Source organism: Genypterus blacodes, unplaced genomic scaffold (genome assembly GCF_046128005.1).
Source record: "Genypterus blacodes isolate CSIRO-AG114 ecotype Tasmania unplaced genomic scaffold, CSIRO-AGI_Gbla_v1 ptg000098l_1, whole genome shotgun sequence".
NCBI classification, from domain to species: Eukaryota; Metazoa; Chordata; class Actinopteri; order Ophidiiformes; family Ophidiidae; genus Genypterus; species Genypterus blacodes.
In genome coordinates, this window is record NW_027466902.1 from 1,992,501 (window position 1) to 2,014,707 (window position 22,207).

Sequence of the window (22,207 nt, forward strand, 5' to 3'; positions counted from 1 at the left end):
CTTCTCCAGTGTAACCCTGTGATGATTAAACGACAGACTTATGTCTTCACATAAAGATATTCAAATACTCTTAACACCAGAAGGACTTTTGGTTTAATAGGTGTGTGAATGGCGACGTTTGAGTATGATGACGCAACGAGGGGCCAGGCGCTTACTGGCACCTTAACGCGCACTCTCACTTTTAATTAACCTCATCCGCCACGATTGATCACGGTAATATCCAGGAGAACGAGGAGCTGAAGGCTGAATGAAGTGTGAGAGGAGTCGGGATGTGTGATAAAAACCAAACGCTGTTCCGTTACAGCGCCGCCGGTGACGCGCAAATCCTCTCCAAAGCCTGTCGTTGGAAAAACATCTCTCGCATACCGAGACAGATAAACCAGCTTATCTCAGTCATCACGTGCGTGTGCGCGAGTTTGTGCACGCGTGATTATGCGTGATTATGCGTGGTTATGTATCAGAGAGGGTAGAAACGACAAGTTAATATTGGAAATTGTTGCTGGAAATTGTTAAATCGTCCTTACCAGGTTTGACTGAAAGACTGCTTCAATGTGCGGAGATGAATAACGTCATTGTTGTATTATCTCGTGGCAAACAACATATCCTGTGCGTTTGAGAAGCACACATTGTTAGAATGATGATCATGCTCGATTTAAGCATTTTCAACAATTTGCTTGCCTAGGAATTGACACTTAAGATTTTTCTCCTCTCTGTACAACTCCAGCTGTCAGCCAGAGAGTGGCGGCAGCAGCAGCAGCAGCATTTGATCAGAATGTATAGAAATGTACAGAACAACTGAGAGTCATTGACCCACAGTCCCAAACCTGCACTTTGCACCTTAACCGCTGGGTGGAGTCCTAAGGCTGAGTATGTCTCAGTCCTGTCTGTTTACAGTGTTTGCAGCTTTTTGATCCATTATTTTGGACAATAAATGAAGAGGATGTCTTGCACAAAACTGAGGATATAATTAACAGTGGTGTCACTGATAATGTGTGTTCATTCCAGTAAGGTAGGGTTACTTATGTGGTGACCTACATCTATTCACAGACATTCCTAAGCACTTGCACAACACAGCCCAAATCTCCATAGTTCTGTCTACTGCTCTGTTCTTTCCATTTTAGATATGTGGATGGATCTAGGCTGCCAGTCTCAGTATCACATATCACATTGTTGCTTACAATCAGTGAGCCCTGTGGAGTAGAGATAACAGGGGATATGAATGTCCTGCATGCTGGTTTGAATAACTTTAAATATGCAGAACGATAATTGTAGGCTACTATATATACATGACTGTAAATTTCAGATTCAACTTTAAGATTTGACATGAAAAGGTTTGGCTCATAGTTAAGTGTCTGTGCAGGCTTAGGAGCATGAGCAGTGTGATTCTGGTCATTCCTAATTCAAACTTCAAGAGGCAAACACACTAAAGTTTGTGTCACAGAGAATCATATCTGAGTTTCAGGTTTGTTTCTCGGCAAACAAGAATGCAGAGTGAAGCCCTTGAGTATTGGTAACTTTAATAATACTAATATACATATGATGAAATCCGCTGTTAGATTTCCCAGCACACCTATTAAAAAAGTTATTACTCAGCTGTTTCTTGTGACCGGTGAATTAAAGGCTTACCAACCATTTCTAATTTTTCCCCTTGGATGCCATATTAGGGGCATTATCACTTATTTATGTGGAACTGTAAAAATCGTATTTTGCAGTTAATATGGAATATACTAGTGGTGGGAAGTTGTTAGTCTTCCCTTGAGGCTAATTAAACGGAAAGTCTCTGGCGGCAGCTCCTCATGTGATGAATCTGCAATACCTGCTGTCACACAACTGCATGTAACATTGATACAGCAGCTGGCCCGTGCTGTGCTTTGGTAGTAACATTAATTTTTGGAATTTTGGATTGGGTGGGTTTATGGCTTTTAGAATCCTTTCTTTTAAGTACTTTATTGTGTAACAATGATAATAACACAAAATTAGACACACTAATTGAACAAACATTTCAGACACGAAATTTCAGAAAATTAAAGTATAAGTAACAATAAAATGTAAACAACACAATTCAAACACACTTCATTAAAGAAATAACCATAAAACTAGATAGGGGTTCACACCAGCAGTCACTGCATACTGAGACACCACTGATTAGCTTCTGTAATTATTAATGAGGGTAAGAGAGGTAAAGATACTATACTAAACTATAATACTATACTGGACATCTAAAAGAAACAGCAATACATTTGAGGAGGTTATAAAACAAACGTGCTAACTGTCCCATTAAATCAAACAATGTTAATGAAGTACTAATGAGACTAAAACATGGGAAGTCAGAGGGTGAAATATGGTGATAAATGCATTTGCAGAATATATAATGCAACATTTTAAATTGTATTAATACACAGCTTTATTAGATAGATAAATGACCTCTTAGAACTAATTTGCTCCAATTATGGAAAATGTAGAAGTTTAGTGAAAACCACTTGTTCCTTATTATTATTTGTAGGCATTAGATCTTTTCTAACGGACTTAAATCCTCTAAATGGAAAAAAACTAAATCAGATTTGTGCTTACATTCTTTATATGAGGTTGTCTTGTCATCATCTGACATACATACACACACATGGCCCTTTGCCGTGTTACATCAATGAATCTGCCCTAGAGAGCACAGACGTGTTAACACATGGGTCAGTCTGGAGACACTGAAGGGTACAGATCATAAACTGTCGTGTCTGGATCAATATCTATGGCTTCCTGATCGATTAGAACAGTAATAGTTTTCCGTGGGTTCTCTGGAATTCCTCCACGGTGTCAACCCCCAGGTGTAGCTTCAGAGTTTAAGCCCCTCCCCCAGCAGCCCGGTCCCATCTGTCAGAACAGGAAGACTCGCTCGTCTCTGCTAACCGAACGTTAAGGGGTTAAAAAAAAAGTTAACTCAACTCGCTCCAGTTATGGAAACTATCTCGGGAGAAACCGTCGAGCCGAGTCACCGGTGACACCAACTCGTCGCCCGTGTTTTCTAACCGCCGAGACAACTCGTGGAAGTGTCGAGAGTGGATTTGTTTTTTTCCTCCCACGGAGTCCTCACTCACTATGGCAGACGAGCTAGCCTAGCCGAAGCTAACGTTAGCCTCGTTACTACCGCACACTTTGAGGAGTTTACATGTGGACATAAATGCGCTTCGGCTTGTGTTACAGGTTACTGATAGAGTTTAGTCACTAGTTGCCTCATAAGTTGCAACAGGTTGTTTTCGTGGTTTTCCTTCCGCGAGTTTGACGCCGTGCTTTGAATTTCCCTCCATTGGCGGACGGACTGAGCGCTTAGCGAGGGGCTCCTTCTCTGGAGGAGTTGGCTGTCTACCAAATAATTAGCAGCGCGGTGCTAATTGTAGCTAGTAAGCCAGGGCTTGAGCACAGGCCCGAGGGAGTTACAAGTTTGCCCTTTAGGTAGCGAGAGAACATAAAAGGGCGAGTTTACTCTTCCATCAATTTGAAGGAAACGGATTAAATCACAAATATGGATCCACACTCGGGGAATTCTGCCTCGGCTGCTGCTCCAAAGAAGGACAAGAAATCCAAAAAGAACTACGAGGATGGAGATGGAAAGAAGAAGTTTGTGAGTATCCCCAAGGTTAAACTTTTATGTCTTCTGATATACTCGTGCTCACGTTCTAGGTCTTGCACCTCTAGTAGCTGCAGCTTATCTTCTCATTTCAGGTGAAATTACAAAGCAAGAAGCTGCATAATACCTATAATTACTGTGTGTCCCTGAAGCGGTTTGAGCAGCTGTCAGTGGAGTTGGAATTATTGGCTTGTATTGGTGGGATGGTATGATTCAGGTCAACCCAAGTGCTGTGTGAAAACATGAGGAAGTAGCAAGCTGTCTCTTAAAGACTTGTCCTATGCAAAAACATACCTCGAAACCAGAAAGTGACAGATTTCAGCATTTAAAACTGACTCAGAAACTGTTGCCTAATCTGTGTTCATGATATGAGTGTAGTGAGCTTTACATGTAGAGGATTGTCTTAGTATATGAAGGCAAATACTTCTTTCAAATGCCTACTATACTATGCCAAAGGTGTGGCAATGGCCTGTTGAATTTTCCCAAAGTGATGTAATGATTATGACATCATGTAGGATTTGTCATGGTGTGTCAGCATGTGTGATTCAGTGAAGTGTCTGCACAGGAGGAGAGGAGTAGGAGTAGGCGTAGGAGTTGCAGAGGGCACAGGGGTGCCTGTGTTCAGCCAAGGCTAACTGTTGTGTAATTTAACCCCTTGGCCACGTCTAGCAACAGCTGAAATCTGATATTGTAAGCACCGACAAGCGGTAACCTAGAGGACACCGAAGAAACATCTGGTCACCGTGTGAACAATTCCAACACACATTGGCACAGTGACTTTCAGTGAACCTTCAAGTCTGTAATTCGAGGTCCTACGCGGGATCCACCTTGTCTAGTGTAAAAGAGGTTTCATACCGTGCTCACAGAAATAACTTTGAAATGACATCAGTTTGTCAGCCTTTTGGTTCCTTCTAAAATCACCTGATCATGAGCCCAATAGGAAGCTGTAGTTGGAGACAACCACAATGTTGACAGGATGTGCATGCAGCATCAGTCACGTTGAGCAACATTTTCAGAGACAAGGAAACTAAAGGTGAAAAAAAAGGAAAGCATTATGATAAGATAAGATAATCCTCTATTTGTCCCACAATAGGGAAATCCACAGGTGAATGGCAAAATGTTTTGGTTGCTGTATGTGCTGTCAAAGGTAGGGTGACATTCAGAAATCAGCTCAGAGTATCTGTATAATATATTATATATAATATCTGTAGCCCCTTAATACTTACTTAATACTGGGCCTGTCTGTACCTGACTGTGGCATGCGCACAAGCAGTAGGGGAAGCACGTGTTTTCAGGCGTTGTTGTGGAGACGGCCAGCTTCTCTAATATACAATAATAATAATAACAAACAACAGAGCAGAAACCGTAAATGCAGTCGTAAGTAAAACCGATATTTTTGTGGTATTGTTGTCGACCACAAGCTCACTCACTCTGACACACATGTTCATGGCAGGCTACGTCTTGTTGCCTCACCCTCAGTCTGCAGCTCATGGGTGTGTTTTACACTCGGCATGTATTTAACACATGCAACTGTTTGTGAATAATTATCTCTGTGCTGAAAATGGTGTCAGTCCTGTCACTCAAAAGACACACCACACTTCATTATTAGAATTCATATCTTTTACCAAATGAATTCAGATCAATACAGAAGTACAATTTTATTTCAAATGTGGAAATGATGCTTTCTGCCCTATTAATCAAAGCAAACTCAATTAGTTGCGAGCTACACACAGAGTTTCAGGATGTATTTGAGTCTCTTTTTGCCTGTGTGTGTGTGTGTGTGTGTGTGTGTGTGTGTGTGTGTGTGTGTGTGTGTGTGTGTGTGTGTGTGTGTGTGTGTGTGTGTGTGTGTGTGTGTGTGTGTGTGTGTGTGTGTTAGTGGCTCAGTGGCTCAGTGGCTCTCATACTTCCTGTCCCCACGTCTCTGCTGATAAATAGTCCATCAGAGTAGTTGCATTGTTATTATTCTTTACTGCAGAATGAAGTGACAGCGAGTCTCTTCTCACTGACTTGTTGGGTGCTTGGTTAAATCCAGGATTGAACTTGATATGAAGTAGTCTTATATGCTTACACACACAGTTGCTATACCAGTGATGTGGCTTACAACCTTGCGTATTTGCATTCCGCCTGTCTGGAGGCTTAAATTCTATATCCAGCAGGAGAAACATAGAGGATCCCTGTCAGCAACAGAGCGTTTTAATCAATTTCATCCAGCAGCATAAAAACAAAGATGATGACATTCCAGGCAAACCTCATTTTACAGTACATACATGTGACAGCAGTGACAACAGAGGCGGTACATGAAACAAATACTGTAACAATGCTGGCTACCCTTGGCAGACGTTGTAGATAATTACAGTATTGTTTGGAATGCAGAATACATGTTGCTCAGATACGCAAAGATGATGTCATCTACAATCTTGGCCTCAGTGGTCATCTGATGTCAGCGTGACATACATCTTGTCAGCTGCGTTTGTCAGCTGAAGTACGCATGGACTTGTATGTCCGTGCACCACCTTTGCGTCTGCACAAACCTGTGTGCATCTGGAAGCGACAGCTGCACATCTGCACATCTGAAAGGTTGTGGTCAGGAGTGGAAGTAAGAAAAAAAAAAAGTGGTGATGTCATCTGTGACCGCACTTGGCTGCTTTCTGGCTTCATTAGACACTGGGACGCACTTTGTGAGCTGTCTGTCTGTATGTGAACTTGCAAAGAACTACGTGCAAATCTGTTATCGACGTACACGTCGGCCACTGTCTGTACCCATCTCCTCTTGGAAGTTTAATCAAGGCTTAAGCGTTGAACACAGCTGAACACTGAGTGCTGTATCATTAAAAGTCTGATTAGTAGCACAGATAAGTGCACCTTCATCCAAGCAGAAAGTCTTGTGCTTGCATGTCCCATTGTGCACCGGTGCATATCCTTACTAGAAGAACCATCTCAGCAGATACAGTAGGAAGTTCATGTAAGAAGTTTCAAACCACCGAGTTTACACCTTTCAAGTTGTGCTTTCAGTTCGTAGATCTCATTTACACTTTGCCTTTTCACACACACACACACACACACACACACACACACACACACACACACACACACACACACACACACACACACACACACACACACACACACACACACAGTTTAGCGTTCTCTCCATCTCGGAGGAAGAAGAGCTTACTGTGAGCTGGAGAGGAGGCTGACTGAGTGCCAGTGTGAAACTAGAGTGGTTAATGGACTGGGTGGTAGCAGGGGCCTCTTGGCTCAGAGTGAACGGGGAGGAATTCAGAGCATGGGGCAAGCAATACAACTGAGCGAGCCGTCAATGAGGAAGTCTGAGGGAGGCAGAGAGAAAATGACAGCAAGATGCAGGGAGAGGAAGTGAGTGTGACAGAAATCAGAGAATGAGACGGCAAGCAAGGAAGCGTAGCGTTAGATAGGGAGATTGCACTGTAGATTAACAAAAGCCGTACGAGTACGTGACCGTGGCTGCAGTCAGAGATAATAACAAGTTGTGGGCAGCGTGACGGCTATGGAGGACTTAATAATACAAAAAGAATAAATATATAGCTTCCCGTATTTAAGTAAGCAAGCGTCACTTCGTATTTGGATTGACAATGCGAGGTTGTCCCATTTGTGTTCTGAATGAAAACTGTTGGTCTTTGTTCCTCATTTCGTATGTTGAGTTCAAATAACTTAAGATAGAAGTAGGACTAGTTGGACAAAGAACCTTCCCTGTGAGTAGTTGAGTCATTCTGTAGTAGTGTAGTGTTTCCTCTTAATAACACTTCTTGGAGGGTGGTGGCCATCCCAGCATTTGTGTACGTTTATGTGATGGATGATGAATTGGACAAGCATAACGAAAGGACTGCGGTCGTGCAACAGCTGACTTTCCCTAACCGTACACGGCTCCTGACCTAACTGTGCGTCAATGGGGGGGGGGGGGGGGTAGTGACCAAGTAGTGGGCGGGGTCATGTGATTAGCGTGCGGAATGCCTGGTCATTTCTACGGCAGGCGAAAACTTGTATGATGAGTCCGTCTAGATTTCTTTTCAGAAAACGTTTTGTCCTAAAATACTTTCTGTAAACAGTTGCTCTCCTCGGGCTGATTGTGTGAGAAGGCTGACTTGGTGTTGCCGCGTTGTTTGTCTGTCAATAACAACCCAGGCCTCTGTGGAGAAGCCGTATCACAACCCTCCCTCGTCCTCGTTAGACGGCCTCGTACAAAAGTTTTGCAGAGGGCTGTGCGTTCTGCTGCTATGGATTTGTCGCCGAGCGTGGTACAGGAAGGATGTAACCCAAACAAACCGGGCATGTCTCAGTTTTTTTGTTTCTGTTCCAGTCGCCTTTTTATTTCCCCTCACTTAGCAAAGGGCCTGTGGGCATACGTTGCTGCTCAGAGCCAGTTCATATTTAAGCACATCCATTTCACCTGTTAGAATGTCTGTTGTAGAATTTGATTGTCTTAAAATCTACACGCCTAACAATTTATAGCACCCGTGTCTCTATATTTCAGTTATTTTTGTCTGCGTGGGGTGGTCCAAAATATGTTCCAATAGCAATAAATCTGTTTTAAACTGCACTTAACGCCCCAGTATTTACTTCTGAGTCATAGTTTCATTTCGCCCTCCTTTGCTTCTGCTTTACTTGCAGGATGTGTACGGGCGTACAAAGTACATGAACACACACACACGTCAATATGTCAGTGTTTTCACGGCGCTACATTATTGCTCAAATTCTGAGAGCAGTGACGGGAAGTTGTGCAGAAATAGCGAACAGGATACGTTCTCATTCTTCCCCATTTGGGTTTTACCCTTATCTCTCTTCTCGCCGTCTTTCCATCCATTGTGCCAGGAGGTACCAGTGGGCTAGTAAATATGATTACAGGACCGTATTCAAGGCGTAATGCTAAGAATAGCTCCTTACTGATTGATTGTAGTAGGAAGTTCATAAAACAAGTGGTGTTGTAGTTCTAATTGTAAGTGGAAGTGGTTAGTGATTGCACTTGACCTTTAATGAAGTCTAATGCCACTGATCTTGTGTTGTGTAGTCTGCAAACTACTGCAACGAGTCCGTATTACTAAGAGACTGAAGACGTGTGCGTGTGTGTGTGCGTCTTCCTTGGTTGTATCGTCTGGGGTGCTTTGTTAGTATCATTTGACGGTGTCCTTCGTCTGACCTTGACAGATTACAGGTAATCTCATCGTGCCCCGTGTGTCTCAGCACTACCACAGTAAACAGCAAGGACCTCACCGTGAACCATTGTACTCTTCCTCTGCTCGTGTCACCCCGCTGGTTATATCACATCAGTCAGCATTCTTTATAATATCCTGTGGAAGTTGCACAGCCCTAGTGTGACAGCCTGAACTGCTCTGAGAGGAGGCTCCTGTTGTAGAGTCTCAGCTCCATACCTGTAAACATAAGGGGAGATCATATTTGCCATTATGTTTAGCTTTTCCTGCTTTCACCCAAACAAGATTAATGGATTAGCTAATTAGTCAAGCAGACGGTAGCCTGCACGTCTAGTGTGTAGGTAGGGTTTCCTTGCTTGTGTACTGACCTGACCTGACCTCTGACCTCAGGGCACAGATCGCAGCATGGGAAGTTTTGATTTGAGTAATCTATTATTATTCGTGTGAAAATGAATACCCCACATGTACATATGGATGAATGGAGTTCTGTGTCCTGGTTTATGTTGTTATCCTATTTTTAGCACTTGTAGCTGGTTATAGTGTAAGCCTGTCGCAGGTTGCACATGTAATAAGATTGACGTAATAAGTTCTTTCGGGCCATCAAAATTTTCTCATAGCGAATCTCTTTGTCCATGTTGTAGCTAAATGTTGATTATTATAGGCTTTTCTCCTTCACCGCACATTCAGATGATGTGTTTGTACGGCTCTCTCCCTTTCTCTGCACTGGGTCATTGCTCCATGGTGGGTAGGGCTCTTATCTAACTCTGCTGGCCCAATGAGAGCTCTTCCATTCAGAGCCAGCAGTCATGTCCCTACTTACTGTGGCGTTACAGAGCTGTGGAGCCACATGTGTCTAAGAGGAGTGCCTGTCACATGGCGTCTTGACGGTTTATTCTGTCACACAAGCAGAACATGGAGTTGAATGAATGACACTGCAATTTCGACATTTCCAGTTTATCAGGAACAATGTAATGATGGTTGAATCCACTCTTGAACAACAGATCATACGCTTTCAGGTTAGATCGATGTTCACTACTGAACTATTTTGTTTGTTTGAAATTTGAATGCTGAAAGTTCTTGCGTCAGCCTAAGAAGTTAATCTTTCCAAACAGTCTGTTATGGCTACTGCAGCTTCCCTTGTTTTAAATGGGGGGGTGGATGTGGTCTAGTCGTGTTTTTGTCTTCTCATCAATGTCACTAGACTACTGTCATGCAGCAACCAAACACAGACAGCACGGGGCAGGTGTGGGTCTGCTCACCGTGAAGCTTTTGAACTTTGAGCCTGTGTGAAATATTATGTCATCTCCATGTTGCTGTAGACTTACTTTGCTTACTCATATCTGCACTGTTTGTCTCCAGGGGACCAGTTGCATACCTCAGTCAGGATTGTGACTCAGCTGACACGTGTTCACATTCACAATGTAATCAATATACATAGATATACATTAATGCATGATTCAGTCAAAATAATGTATTAATATTAAAGAACAAGCTGTGATTCAGCTGTGGTAAAGAGTTCTGATTGAGCAGATTGTAGCACTTATACAGTGCTTTAGCATCAGCCCTATTATGTGGAAACCTTTTTCTAAAGACCTGCCAGCCTACCTGTGTGAGCAAGGACACTGACAAGTGACTATAACTGTACTCTCCTGTCTGCCCCCATTTAGCCACGTGCTATCAATGTGTTCCAGTCATCCAGGGTTACAGAAAGAAATGCTTCTCTCACAAAATACAATCTAATCCTAAGAATCTCTGTTCTCATAGAAGGGCCTACTCTTCTCCCACCTCTTTTTCTTTCATGCCTGCAGAATTGCCAGGCAGCTGTAAACAAAACTGAAAAAAAAAATGTTTTCAAGGCTAAGCTGCGCTATCTGACATACAGGTGCTCCCCCTGACTGAAACCTGGGTCTGTGCAGAAAAAGTTCCTCATGTAACTTCATCTTCTCCCACACACCCCACTCTTCTGTTCATACCCCTCCATTGGCTACCATTTGCTCCCCACATCAAGTACCAGTCCTTGATGTTTGCCTACAAATCAGCATCCAATTATGGCACCTACTTATCTGAACCCCCTCATTCAGGTTTATGCTCACTCGCACTCTGCTCTGCCAAGGAACAGCTGTTGGTGCCACCACCACAAAGAGGCCCTAAATCTCTAGCCAGACACTTTTCCTTTGTGAGTCCCCGCTGAGTCCCTCTCTGTCTTCTAAAGACAGTTAAAGACCCAACTGTTTGGTGAACACCTTCATATCTAATGTCTTCCTCTCTACGTATACTGGCCTACAGACAACTACCTTTGATTAGAACCAATATTCTTGGCACTTACTCTTGTTGTTCTAGCCGGACCAGATCTTTGCTTGTGTTGTGTTCAGATCACAGATGTACGTCTGCCAAATGCATCTGTACATGTAACTGTAAACAACCCAACCTACACAAAGAACTCTGTAGAAAACACAGGTCAACATTTACTTATCTTTATCTTCTTGGAACTATATTATCTGTGTGTGTGTGTGTGTGTGTGTGTGTGTGTGTGTGTGTGTGTGTGTGTGTGTGTGTGTGTGTGTGTGTGTGTGTGTGTGTGTGTGTGTGTGTGTGTGTGTGTGTGTGTGTGTGTGTGTGTGTGTGTGTGTGTGTGTGTGTGTGTGTGTCTGCCTAGTGAACAGGAAACTTTTCATTTCATGCGTATCTGGGTGTGCCTGCTCAAGTACTTTCTTCTCTCCCCTACTTGTTATCATAAGTAGTTAGTAGTCATGGTGACATTCCAAACAACATACACTGTTTCAACACTGCATGCATACAAAAAAATGAAAGGACCAAACCCATGTGAACATTTCTTGTGTTGTGTTTCTCCAATATACATTTGATGAAGATTTGGTCTTTGTTTACCTTGTTGTTGATTTGCGTCATGTTGCTATTCAATACAAGATGTTTAGCGATAGCTGAGTGAGTGTGAGTCAGATTTCCAGCACCTCCATTCATCTACAGGCCTTCAAAGCTTCAACAAATATCGACCATGTTGTTGTGTTCTTTGAACAGGGTTAGCTTTTCTTATTTTCAAGCTCTCATATGTATGGAGCAAGCAGTGGAGACGGTCTAGTGCTGTTTCAGTTGACCTCTAAATGCTATGAGGTTGAGTAAACCCTCTGATAAGCATCAAACTGTCCACACGATTACAATTTATAACAAATCTAATCATCACAGATTGATGCATTGATACAGTTACAGTAGCTTTGCTTTCCCTGCCCCTCTCTGTTCTTACCTAGACATGTTTGTTGCGTGTCACGTGGTATTGTGTATTTACAGGTGTTGTATTTGTATGACCCTCATTTCACCTTTGCTGGGATGCTGCACAGTCTGCTCACTTGTTTTGATCACATTGTGTCTTTTGTGACTTTAACACTTAAGGTGGAATGAATGATGTTTTAATATGTATAATTAAATCTAACTGTTGTAATTGCAATTTCACTAAACTGTGTACTACTGACAATTGCTTGAATGGGCACTTGGAACAGTGATCTGCAATGGCGGGCCTACTTAAGTACCCTGGTGACAGATTGTGACCATTAAATATAACGTTACTAAAATGCATTTATTGTCGTCCTGGAGACGCAACATGGACCATAATGTTCCATTATTTCAATTTGACTCCCAGACATCTTTCCATAAGACAAACACGTCTCTTTGTGATTCTCAGCTCTGAGTTATATGACCAAAATACACGACAATATACATTACATCATACACTTACATGATGTAGTGTATTTTAGTTGTTGACTGTGATGTGAGTTATGTGATTACATTAAACACAGAAGAAGTTTCTCTGTCTGAGATTGTGATGGATGCAGCTGTTGTGTGTATTCTCAGTGTTATGGAGATGGATGAACAGTGACATTAAGTATGAGGATAGATGAGTGTTTGCTCCAACATTTGCCGCATTTTGTGGCAATTAAAATCCATTCTCTCCAGGCAGAAATGATGTAGACAAATTCAGATAATGGGCGATATCTCTGATGGTTTCCTGTTTATACTTCCTGACCTCAGTGCGCTTTGTCTTATCTGTAATTGTATGATGAAAGCAGAACTCCACATTCTGTTAAATTTCACAAACTTTGTCGCTCTTTTTTATGTCTATCACTTTCTTTCCAACATGGTCTTGCTCGGTACTCCACACGCGCGCGTGCGTGTGGAGTCTGAGAGTGTGTTATTTAATGGACGCTGTGTAAGCGGAAACATCTTTCTTGACGCTGCTCAGGCCCTAATCGACCATCTCTCTCTCATTCTCTATCTCTATCACTCTGTCTGTCTTTCTCCCTCAATTTCTCTCTCTCTGTGTCTCTCTTTCTCTCTCTCTGTGTCTCTCTTTCTCTCTCTCTTTCTCTCCCATCTTTCTCTCTCTCTCTACCTGTCACCCATCTACTGCAGAGCAGCTGCAGTCACATGACGAGGACAGAGCTCCTCTTCTAAACTACTACAGCCTCAGGGCGATTACAAAAGCTCCACAATATTGTGTTAAAAATACATGACAGCCACATTTATTACTACTTTGGGTATTTAGTCAGCTGCTCCTAAAGGGTCACTAGCATATGCATACATATACTGTATATGTTTACAGCAATGTTTAAATGTGACATTCCAAATCCCATTGAAATTGTAACTTTGCTGTAACTTTTGTGTTTATATTCTGTAATCCTAAAGCTTCAGTTTAAACTTGTTTCCTCCAGACATTTTCTTGTCATTTTTGTCCCACACTGATTTGAGAGGAGTTGAAAGGTCTCCAATCCAACATTTGCGTTCCTTTTCCCTATGTTTGCTTGCTTGTGGAGATGAAAGGAGTTTTGGACCCAGAGCTAAATCCCGATTGCCAATAACGATCTAGCTAGAGTTAATTAAAAACTCAGTACAGACAATGTTGGTAAATTTTACTGTATTAATTCCATATCCCTTAGTAGAATATGCCTGGCAAGAACCCCCCTCTGGAACCACTTTGTTTACTAGGTTTACATTTGGCAGGAAATTAAGGTATTTTATTAATATTTGTTTGCGTTATAAGGGTCTCTTGGCAATGGCATGCAATGGAGAGAGACACTGTGTATCCCATTGTGGGGCTTTGAGATGAGCTATATGATAAAATGTTTACACATCGTTATTATTATCCACTGCTAAGCCATTATACCTTCCTGCATACATTTGTCCTCTCAGAAGCCTACAGCATAGGAAAGTGAAACATTTCAAAATGTTAACAAACTAACTAATGAGTCGGACAGTTATACATGACACAAGTTTTAATTTAGGCTTTTAGTCTCTGAATTCTGTTTTAGCACCATTTAACTTCTGGGCAGATAATATGGATTTAATTGAGTTAAGGAAGCTGATTTAGTACAGCGTTAAATATATTGGACATCTCCACGGTACGATCATCACTTTGTTTCTTTGTGACTTTCTGTCAGCCCTCCAAATTAATTCGGAGGCCATAATGGAACAAGAACGCTAGCAGGGGGATTCTTGACATGTTTGTTAAGTTGGTAATCAAGTACAATGGCTTTCTATCCTCTCCTGCGCGTTTGTATAAAGCAATTATTGTCTTGTTGAAGTGTGTAGTGCCGGGGAAGGGAGAGAAAAAGGAACCGGTGAAGATGAAAGTCTGCAGTGTGCTGTAGCTGACCAAGGTGGAAGGGCTGGTGCCAGGTCTTTCAGAAAGTGGGGCAAAAAGCCTGTTAGTGAGGGAGAAATCCACACCTTGACCATTTTCACACCTGAACACACCCGGCCAATATCCACGTAAAGCACCTGTGCAGAGTGTATTATTCAAAAAGTTAGTCTAAGACGTTTTAGATCACTTATGCTTCCTCATTGCCCCTCGTGTCAGAGCTTTCAGGGATGGGGAAAGTGATTTCATCTGCTGCTAAAATTCCTGTTGTGACTTCAATAACTGAGATGTGACCATAAGTGCAACTTGTTTGGAGAGAGTTGGGACAGGATTTGGGTTTCAGACAAAGACTTACTAGTTTTGTCATGTTTGTCATCAAAAAAACTTGTTCCATGTATTTGGCAGCCAATGTGACCGTCATTTTAAGACGGCCAAACATTTACCGACTTGTCTAAAGAAACGTCCTTGCGTTTTGTTCTGAAAGGCATCATTGTTCCCTGTGACAATAACACCGTCCTTGTTCCTTGTGCTGGTGAAGCTCTGGGGGGGAAATTGCAGTATGTTAATCTGCTGGCTGTGACGAGGTAAATAAAGAGCAAAGCAGCAGCAGTTGTGTTCATTTGTCACACGTTTTTTCTAAATTCGTGAAAACGGCACTGCTGTGTGACTTTGTTGGTTTTACAGGTAAGGAATAGGACAAGATTTTCTGGCACAAAGACTTGATACAGGCCAATAAGAGCCAAGTCTGTGAGAGATCATCTAATTATGTTGCAATGACAATATCAACAGTTTTATCATTTGCAAAAACTACAAGAAACTGCAGAGACAGTTTTTAATATGGTATCAGCAGACATGAAAGTGGATATTTGATATTCGTGCTGTGTTAAAGTTAAGAGGATCTTGTTCTGTAGTTGATGTTGTGTCTGCTCTGGCCCTCAGATCCCTGTGTCTCAGCTGTCACCCACAATGCTTTATGCCAGTTGGTTACAGATGCGAGAGCTTAGGAGCCTTGAGGATGTTTTGCGCTGAAAGATCCCTCTGTGTCTTGTTTGTTGGTGAACCAGCGTAGCACTGTCAGGCTTAACTTGCCTTCTGCAGTCGGTAGTGGCAGTGAACGGCTCATCTTCCGGATTTGAATCCGAGGCAAATGTGCAATCAGTCCCCACGATGTGACTCCATCTTTGATTAGGTGATTGGAGAGATTCGGTGTGTGTCAGACTTCATGCTCTCTGATTGGAACCAGTCAGGACATGAGTGAAGGTTTTGTCAGGTTTCACACTGTACAGCTGACGTTTGTGTGCTCAGGGGCTCATTATTGGATGTAGCCTGACACCTAGCGGCCAATATGTGCAAGTGTGTATCAGAGCGCAATCCTACCAGCGCCAGCCTAAAGCATTTACTGTGATTTCTGTTTTAAATGTCTGGCATCCAACTGTTTGACTTGTGATGTGTTCTGATCTCTGGTTAGATTTGTATCAGTGATTTATTGACACTTGCATGAATTGACTTGCAGCATTCCCTTCTGACCTGTGAGGAATCACTCAATAATTCTGTTGCAATCTCCTGAACTCCTGAATTTCCCATTAATTGATTTCTGTCTAATTAATTATTTTTCTTTCTTTCCCTTCCATCTGCTTCCCCATGTCACTCCTCTCTCTGCCTTCTGTTTGGTTTCTCTTCCTTTCCAATTTTCCCTCCCTCCAACCCGAACTTTACAGAAACTGAAACGGCTGATTCCTGATGAGGTAGGTTTGGTACCACTTCATGATGTTTGCTGTGTGCTTGCCTCACACGCCTGCGTCTGCATCCATTAGATGTCACGTCATTGTCTGCTTCACCAACCTAACCCGCCATAACCCCACTGTCACACAGCTAGATGCGTTTTGTCCTGCGACGCGCTCCCATCGGATGCTTTGTAAACACAACACTGACGGCATCAAATATTTGGCACATGGATTAGGGAAGGTTAAGGAGCACAATGCCACACTGTAGTCAAGAGTTATAGGCAGATAATTATTCACAAATCCCCATATAAGGTAGTCACAGCAATATATACTGAAAAATTGTTTAATTTGAGCCGTATATTCTGCTGCTGCCAGTGTTGACCGACTGTTGTTTTTCTATATGGATGTTTCCCTTAGTTGAACAGTTTCAAAAGTCAGTTTTGAACCAATCAGAGATTGTTTCCCTCTTTTATTGGCCCTGCCATGACCTGAACAGTTTGCCGTCTTCCCCTTTCTGAACCTCTTTCCTCTCCAACCCGTCCATCCAGTTGGAGCGTTTCACCAGTATAAGGATCAAGAAGGACAAGGAGAAGCAGGGCCACACGCAGGGCCAGCGCCACTCTTCAGCCGCCAACTATGAGATCAATGCTCAGAGTGCCATGCTGCATGATCATACCGACGAATACGTCCTGGAGCTCTTCGAACAGATGCTGGTGAGAGACAGACAGACAGACAGACAGACAGACGGTATAAGTGCTTGTGTTATGAATGAGTCACTTTCCTGGGAATCGGTTAAGTATTATCTCTCCGGAATAGTCCAGAAATGTTTGCTATATTCCACTTAACAGCACATTATGGCCCAAAGTGCATTGCCTCATTACCATTTTTGAATAGCTGAAGAAAAATGAGATCATCAATGTGAATATGTTTTATGGTAAATTAGTAAATTAGAACAGATGATATTTTACATTTTCTTTAAATAATTTCCTCACCCCTCCCTCCTACTTAGTTCCTTTTGTCTTCTCTCTTGCCTCTCTTGTCTCCTGTCTGACCGCAGGTGGACATGAACCTTAACGAGGAGAAGCAGCAGCCTCTACGAGCGAAAGACATCACCATCAAACGAGAGATGGTCTCCCAGTACCTCCACACCTCCAAAACCGTCAGTACTCAAATAAGCGTCATGGAGCGTTTAGTCACATGTCCATTGGAGTCTTACAAAGTCGTTTCCGTAGCCACATGATTAAAGTAAATCATTATATCAGTGTGTTCACCCGGTTAGACTTTGACTAATTAACCTGTTTGTGTCATGGCCTCTCTGTGACACCCCGTGTGTGTAAAGTATAACTGTATCAGTACGACTATGACCAGCTGCCTTTCTTGCGGTCGGCTAAATAATATTTCAAAAGCAGCAGGTGTATAATCAAATATGCTGATAGTGAGTCGCCCAAAGGACCTACATAAGCAAGCACAGATGGTTGCTATCACAGTTCATTTAAGCGTGAAATAAGCCTATTAAGAGAAAATCCTACACACAGCGCCGTTTAGTTATGCACGTCAGAATTTTCAAATTAGCCTCGACTATTGCCTTCAGTGGCCCGGAGTCATGTTTCCTTGTGGAAATGACACCAAATTATATCTTCTCAAAAGACAGATATAACTGTGTGTAATTGTGTGTGTGCGTTTGTGCGCGCTGCTTTTATGTATTTGCTCAACAGGGCCAAAACCAGAGGGAGAGCTCCAAATCAGCCAGGATGTACATCCAGGACTTGAAGTCGGACCTTCGGGACGGTCAACTCTTGGGCTGCCTGGAGTCTCTCAGAGTGTCACTCAACAACAACCCTGTCAGGTAACACACACAGATCAACATTTAGCATGTGCTAATGCAGTTTAGGGTACATGTGTGTGACGGGGGGTTTTCTGCATGGGTGTGTCCAGGGTTGTATTTGTCTCTAATTGTCACTGTTCTCTGGCAGCAAACTGGATATTATTGTTATTTGCAAGGACGCTTTTCCCCGACTCTATGAGCCAAGAACCACGCACATAGTTACATGCAGATTGAAATAATTACAGGTTTTTGTAAAAACCCATTGTTTTTTTTTTAGCCATGCAGAACAATGCATGAGAAACATTAACATGCCAAGGGAACAGCTGAATCCATGTAGGGTTAAAGTGGATGGATGACTCTTAGCAGTGATAGTTGAGCCACGTCTGACAAACCGAACCCCAAACGCTTATTAGAACTAAAGCAAATCCACTGGTCTGGGACATGTTGTGACATCTGTAATGGATGTTACTGAACAACCACACGTAAAGCTGATATTACTGAGAATGCAAACTAATGAGTGTTTACATCTCTTGGCATTTCAAGCAAGCCTCGGGGGTTCCAGTTTAAAAGTCTTTGGAATTTAATTTTATGATTCATTGATTTTTATGTCTGCACCATAACTTAAGCTATATCATCAAACTGCCTGCATTTTTCAGTCTTGTACAATACATTTCCCTTTAATATATGACCTGTATTAGCAGGAATCTATGCTGGCTAAGCTCACGTTTAAGTGATTATGATGTTTCACATGTTTTGCAAATGATTCGGTCTTTTCATTTCTAGTTGGGTGCAAAACTTTGGAGATGAAGGCCTAGTCCTGTTACTGTCTCGGCTTAAAAGACTACAGGAGGAGAGAGACGAGTACCCGTAAGACACCATAACCAGAAAATACTATATGTATAATATGCAATGGAATGTCATTTGTTTGTAACGTCATTCTGTGCTCTTTCCCCTGCTAGAAACATGGGGGTGAAATGTCAACACGAGATCATTCGCTGTCTCAAAGCTTTTATGAACAACAAGGTGAGATACTTGTCTGTCACAGGACATGTTTACCCTTTCTGAAAAAGGGATTGCATTCAATTCCTAATATTTTTAGAGACTATACAACACACTACTAGACTGTCCTGGTCGTATCGTCACAATATCTCCACTAGAGGGCAGTGTGATGTGATTGTTTCCACTGTCGCCCTGTTTCAAATAATGCTGCAATTCATCTCAATCTGCACTTCTGACAGAGTTGTTGTGGTAAACCAAGCACAGTCTGTTGCAAGTTCAGTCAAACTATGTCCTATTTTTACTGAATCTGTTCCCTAGATGCTACAGACCCTCTAGTATATTTTGGCTTTGCCCCCTGGAAGCCTTTAAGGGACTTCTAATTATGCTTTATCTCTCTCCCCCTGCTCTGCAGTACGGTCTGAAATCCATGCTGGAGTCAGATGTGGGGATTCCTCTGCTGGTCAGAGCCATTAACCCCAAGGTGCCTCATATGATGGTGGATGCTGTGAAGCTGCTCTCTGCCATCTCCATTTTGGAACACCCGGACAACCTGTGAGTATAACTGAGAAGGGAGCGCCACCTTAGTTTGACCAGGGAATTCATGGCCCTGAACAGCTTTGTCTGCCAAACACCTAAAAGCCATTTGTCCAATTTTCCACATCTATGAATTGTGAAGCTCCATTGGCAATAATTAGCAATGTGACAGTGATCAAATATCAACCTCTCAACACCCCTCCGTCCAGTCAATGAAATCAAATCCCAATAACTCTATTGGTCAGAGAAATAAGGAAGTTTATTTACTGTGTGTGCATTTTTGTTGAGCTGCATAACTTTGTGTCATTTGCAGTCACGAGCGTGTGCTGGAGGCCATCACAGAGGAGGCCGATAAACGGGACATCGAAAGGTTTCAGCCTCTCCTGTCCGGCATGCGCAATAACAGCATTGCTCTTAAGGTACACATATACGTACTGCGCCACAAACGGCACAAATTCCCCTTGAGTGCTTTTGTTTCACACCCAACTGCTTTATAAAACCCTAGTTAAGCTGTCAGGTATTATTATATTGCGCTGTGCAAAGCCTTGGTGTTGGCAGTTATCTAAGAAGCCTTGAGGTTATGACGACTTGACGCCGTGTGTTTGGCAGGGTGGCTGCATGCAACTGATAAACGCCTTGATCAGCCGTGGAGAGGAGCTGGACTTCAGGATCCATATTCGCTCTGAACTACTTCGACTTGGACTCAGAGAACTGCTGACGGTACAGAAAACACACTCTTGATCCACCCCACTGAGTTTACTGCCATCTCCTCAGCAACACACATTTGGCAGTCGCCCTCTTGATGTCTCCCTGCGTATTGACAGCCCTGTCTTCCTGACTGGCTGACAGGACTTTGTCATCTGTCCAAACGTAAGAAGCTCCATTGTCACTCTCTTTTTTTTGCCTTTCTTCCCCTCGCCTTTTCATTGGTGTCCCTGCAGGACGTGAGGTCGATAGAGAATGAAGAACTGAGGGTGCAACTGAGCGTGTTTGATGATCAGGCTGAAGATGACTCAGAGGAGCTCAAAGCACGTCTTGATGACATCCGCATTGAGATGGAATATCCTTCCACTAGGACATAGGAACAGTCTCTCTAGAGGAGTTAGGAGTTTATAGGGGAAATAAAAAATGCACTGTATAAGCTCCTCTTCTAATACACACTTTGTCAAATTACACTGTCTCAGATTGTAATGTTTAGTGATGTTTACAAAGAAATTAGAATGTCACGAGTGCTCCTCATTCACTGTTTTAACCTCCTTAAATAATATTATATAATAGTTGCTTAAAGATGAAGCAAATTCTAAAATTGCAATTTTATACAATATGTTTATGCACCTTTAGGATGACAAAGTAGTTCTTGAATGTCTCTGTTATATCTCCTATTATTCTCGTTGCTGCTTGTGAATTACAGTTCCAGTTTTTAACACCAGGTGTCTCAGTGACATAGCAATGTTGTGGTATTAATCTAGAAGGCACATTTCAGTGATTGAACCAATTTGTGGAAATATTGCATGAAGTGTTATGAGCTCGCTACAGACGGTATCAGATTGCTGCTCATTTGATAATTTCTCTGTGTCTGATTGCTGTAATTGGGCCTTAACGTTTGTTGCTCCACCGATGTGAGGGAGGTGATGGAGATCCTGGTCAACACGGTGAAGGACTCCAAGGCTGAAGGCCTCTTCCTCTCTTTGATGCAACACCTGCTGTTGATTCGGAATGACTACATGGCCAGGTAGCTTACACACACACACGTACAAACACACACGTTCACACACGTTCGCACACGTTTACACACATACGTACACAGACACACACACACACACACACACACACACACACACACACACACACACACACACACACACACACACACACACACACACACACACAATCTACTGTATTCTTTAAGTTAAACATATGACCTCTAAATGTTTGGTGATGTTTTTCACATTATTCAAAAAAAACACCAGTCGTCTCATCCCCGAAATATATTAATTTTAATAGACATTATCAGTGTAGAGCGATTGGGTCATCAGGTTTTTATCTCCCCGTCCTATCATCAGCGTCTAGCAGCTTTTGCCGATCGACAGCAACAATTTTCTTCTGCAGTTTCCACAAAAGAAATAGGTAATACCAAAATAGTTTCCTGAAGTAGAAAGAAAAGTGTCTTCTCACTCCCCCCCCCCCCCCCCCCACAGTCCCTCCCCCCTCCCCCCCTGCTCTCCTCCATCTTTATTTACTTGTTTTTCAGCACACCCTTCCAAAGCTGTGAAATTAATACATGCAAAGAAGTCCAATTCTATTTTAATAGAAATGAGCACCATCGCCTCTTATCACCACAAATATGCTAATGTCTCTCCCAATGCCCCGGGGATGTTTAGCTGGGAAGATAGAGCAGAGGAGAACGGAGAATGATTGAAGGAGCAGACGGGAGCGGAATAATGGGCGAGCAGGAGTTACGTGTTGACAGGGTTGTTGTTGTTGTTGCGTGTGCACACGCACACGCATGCATTAACTTCACAAGGCGTATTTAAGTGGACTAAGTTTGAATAACGGAAAACAGGGACAGAGTTGCTGGAGTTGGATGCTGGGTGTTGCCTTGATGGTATTGACGGTCTGTTTACACGCTGGGTTTGAGGGAGGAAATGGTGAATAACAGGATGAAAGGCT

The 22,207-nt window shown here is 42.6% G+C and overlaps 2 protein-coding genes across 3 annotated transcripts in view; both read left to right on the forward strand.

Annotated features, from left to right (window-relative positions):
* Positions 1-162, forward strand: part of smim32 (small integral membrane protein 32) — a 2,115-nt gene extending 1,953 nt beyond the window's left edge. Inside the window, exon 2 of the mRNA XM_076159612.1 lies at positions 1-162. This exon is cut by the window's left edge and continues 1,011 nt beyond it. The gene's annotated coding sequence lies outside the window, so the exon portion shown is untranslated.
* Positions 163-2,850: 2,688 nt separating this feature from the next.
* diaph1 (diaphanous related formin 1) overlaps positions 2,851-22,207 on the forward strand; it is a 29,144-nt gene continuing 9,787 nt past the window's right edge. Inside the window, exons 1-12 of one of the 2 annotated variants that reach the window (XM_076159649.1) lie at positions 2,851-3,613; positions 16,174-16,200; positions 16,728-16,892; positions 17,237-17,338; positions 17,895-18,025; positions 18,788-18,871; positions 18,964-19,027; positions 19,416-19,555; positions 19,851-19,956; positions 20,147-20,257; positions 20,479-20,597; positions 21,153-21,269. In XM_076159649.1, coding sequence (XP_076015764.1) covers positions 3,515-3,613; positions 16,174-16,200; positions 16,728-16,892; positions 17,237-17,338; positions 17,895-18,025; positions 18,788-18,871; positions 18,964-19,027; positions 19,416-19,555; positions 19,851-19,956; positions 20,147-20,257; positions 20,479-20,597; positions 21,153-21,269 — 1,265 coding nt within the window. In that variant the 5' untranslated portion in view covers positions 2,851-3,514. The remainder of the gene's footprint in view (positions 3,614-16,173; positions 16,201-16,727; positions 16,893-17,236; positions 17,339-17,894; positions 18,026-18,787; positions 18,872-18,963; positions 19,028-19,415; positions 19,556-19,850; positions 19,957-20,146; positions 20,258-20,478; positions 20,598-21,152; positions 21,270-22,207) is intronic. The other variant, XM_076159650.1, reaches the window with a different exon arrangement.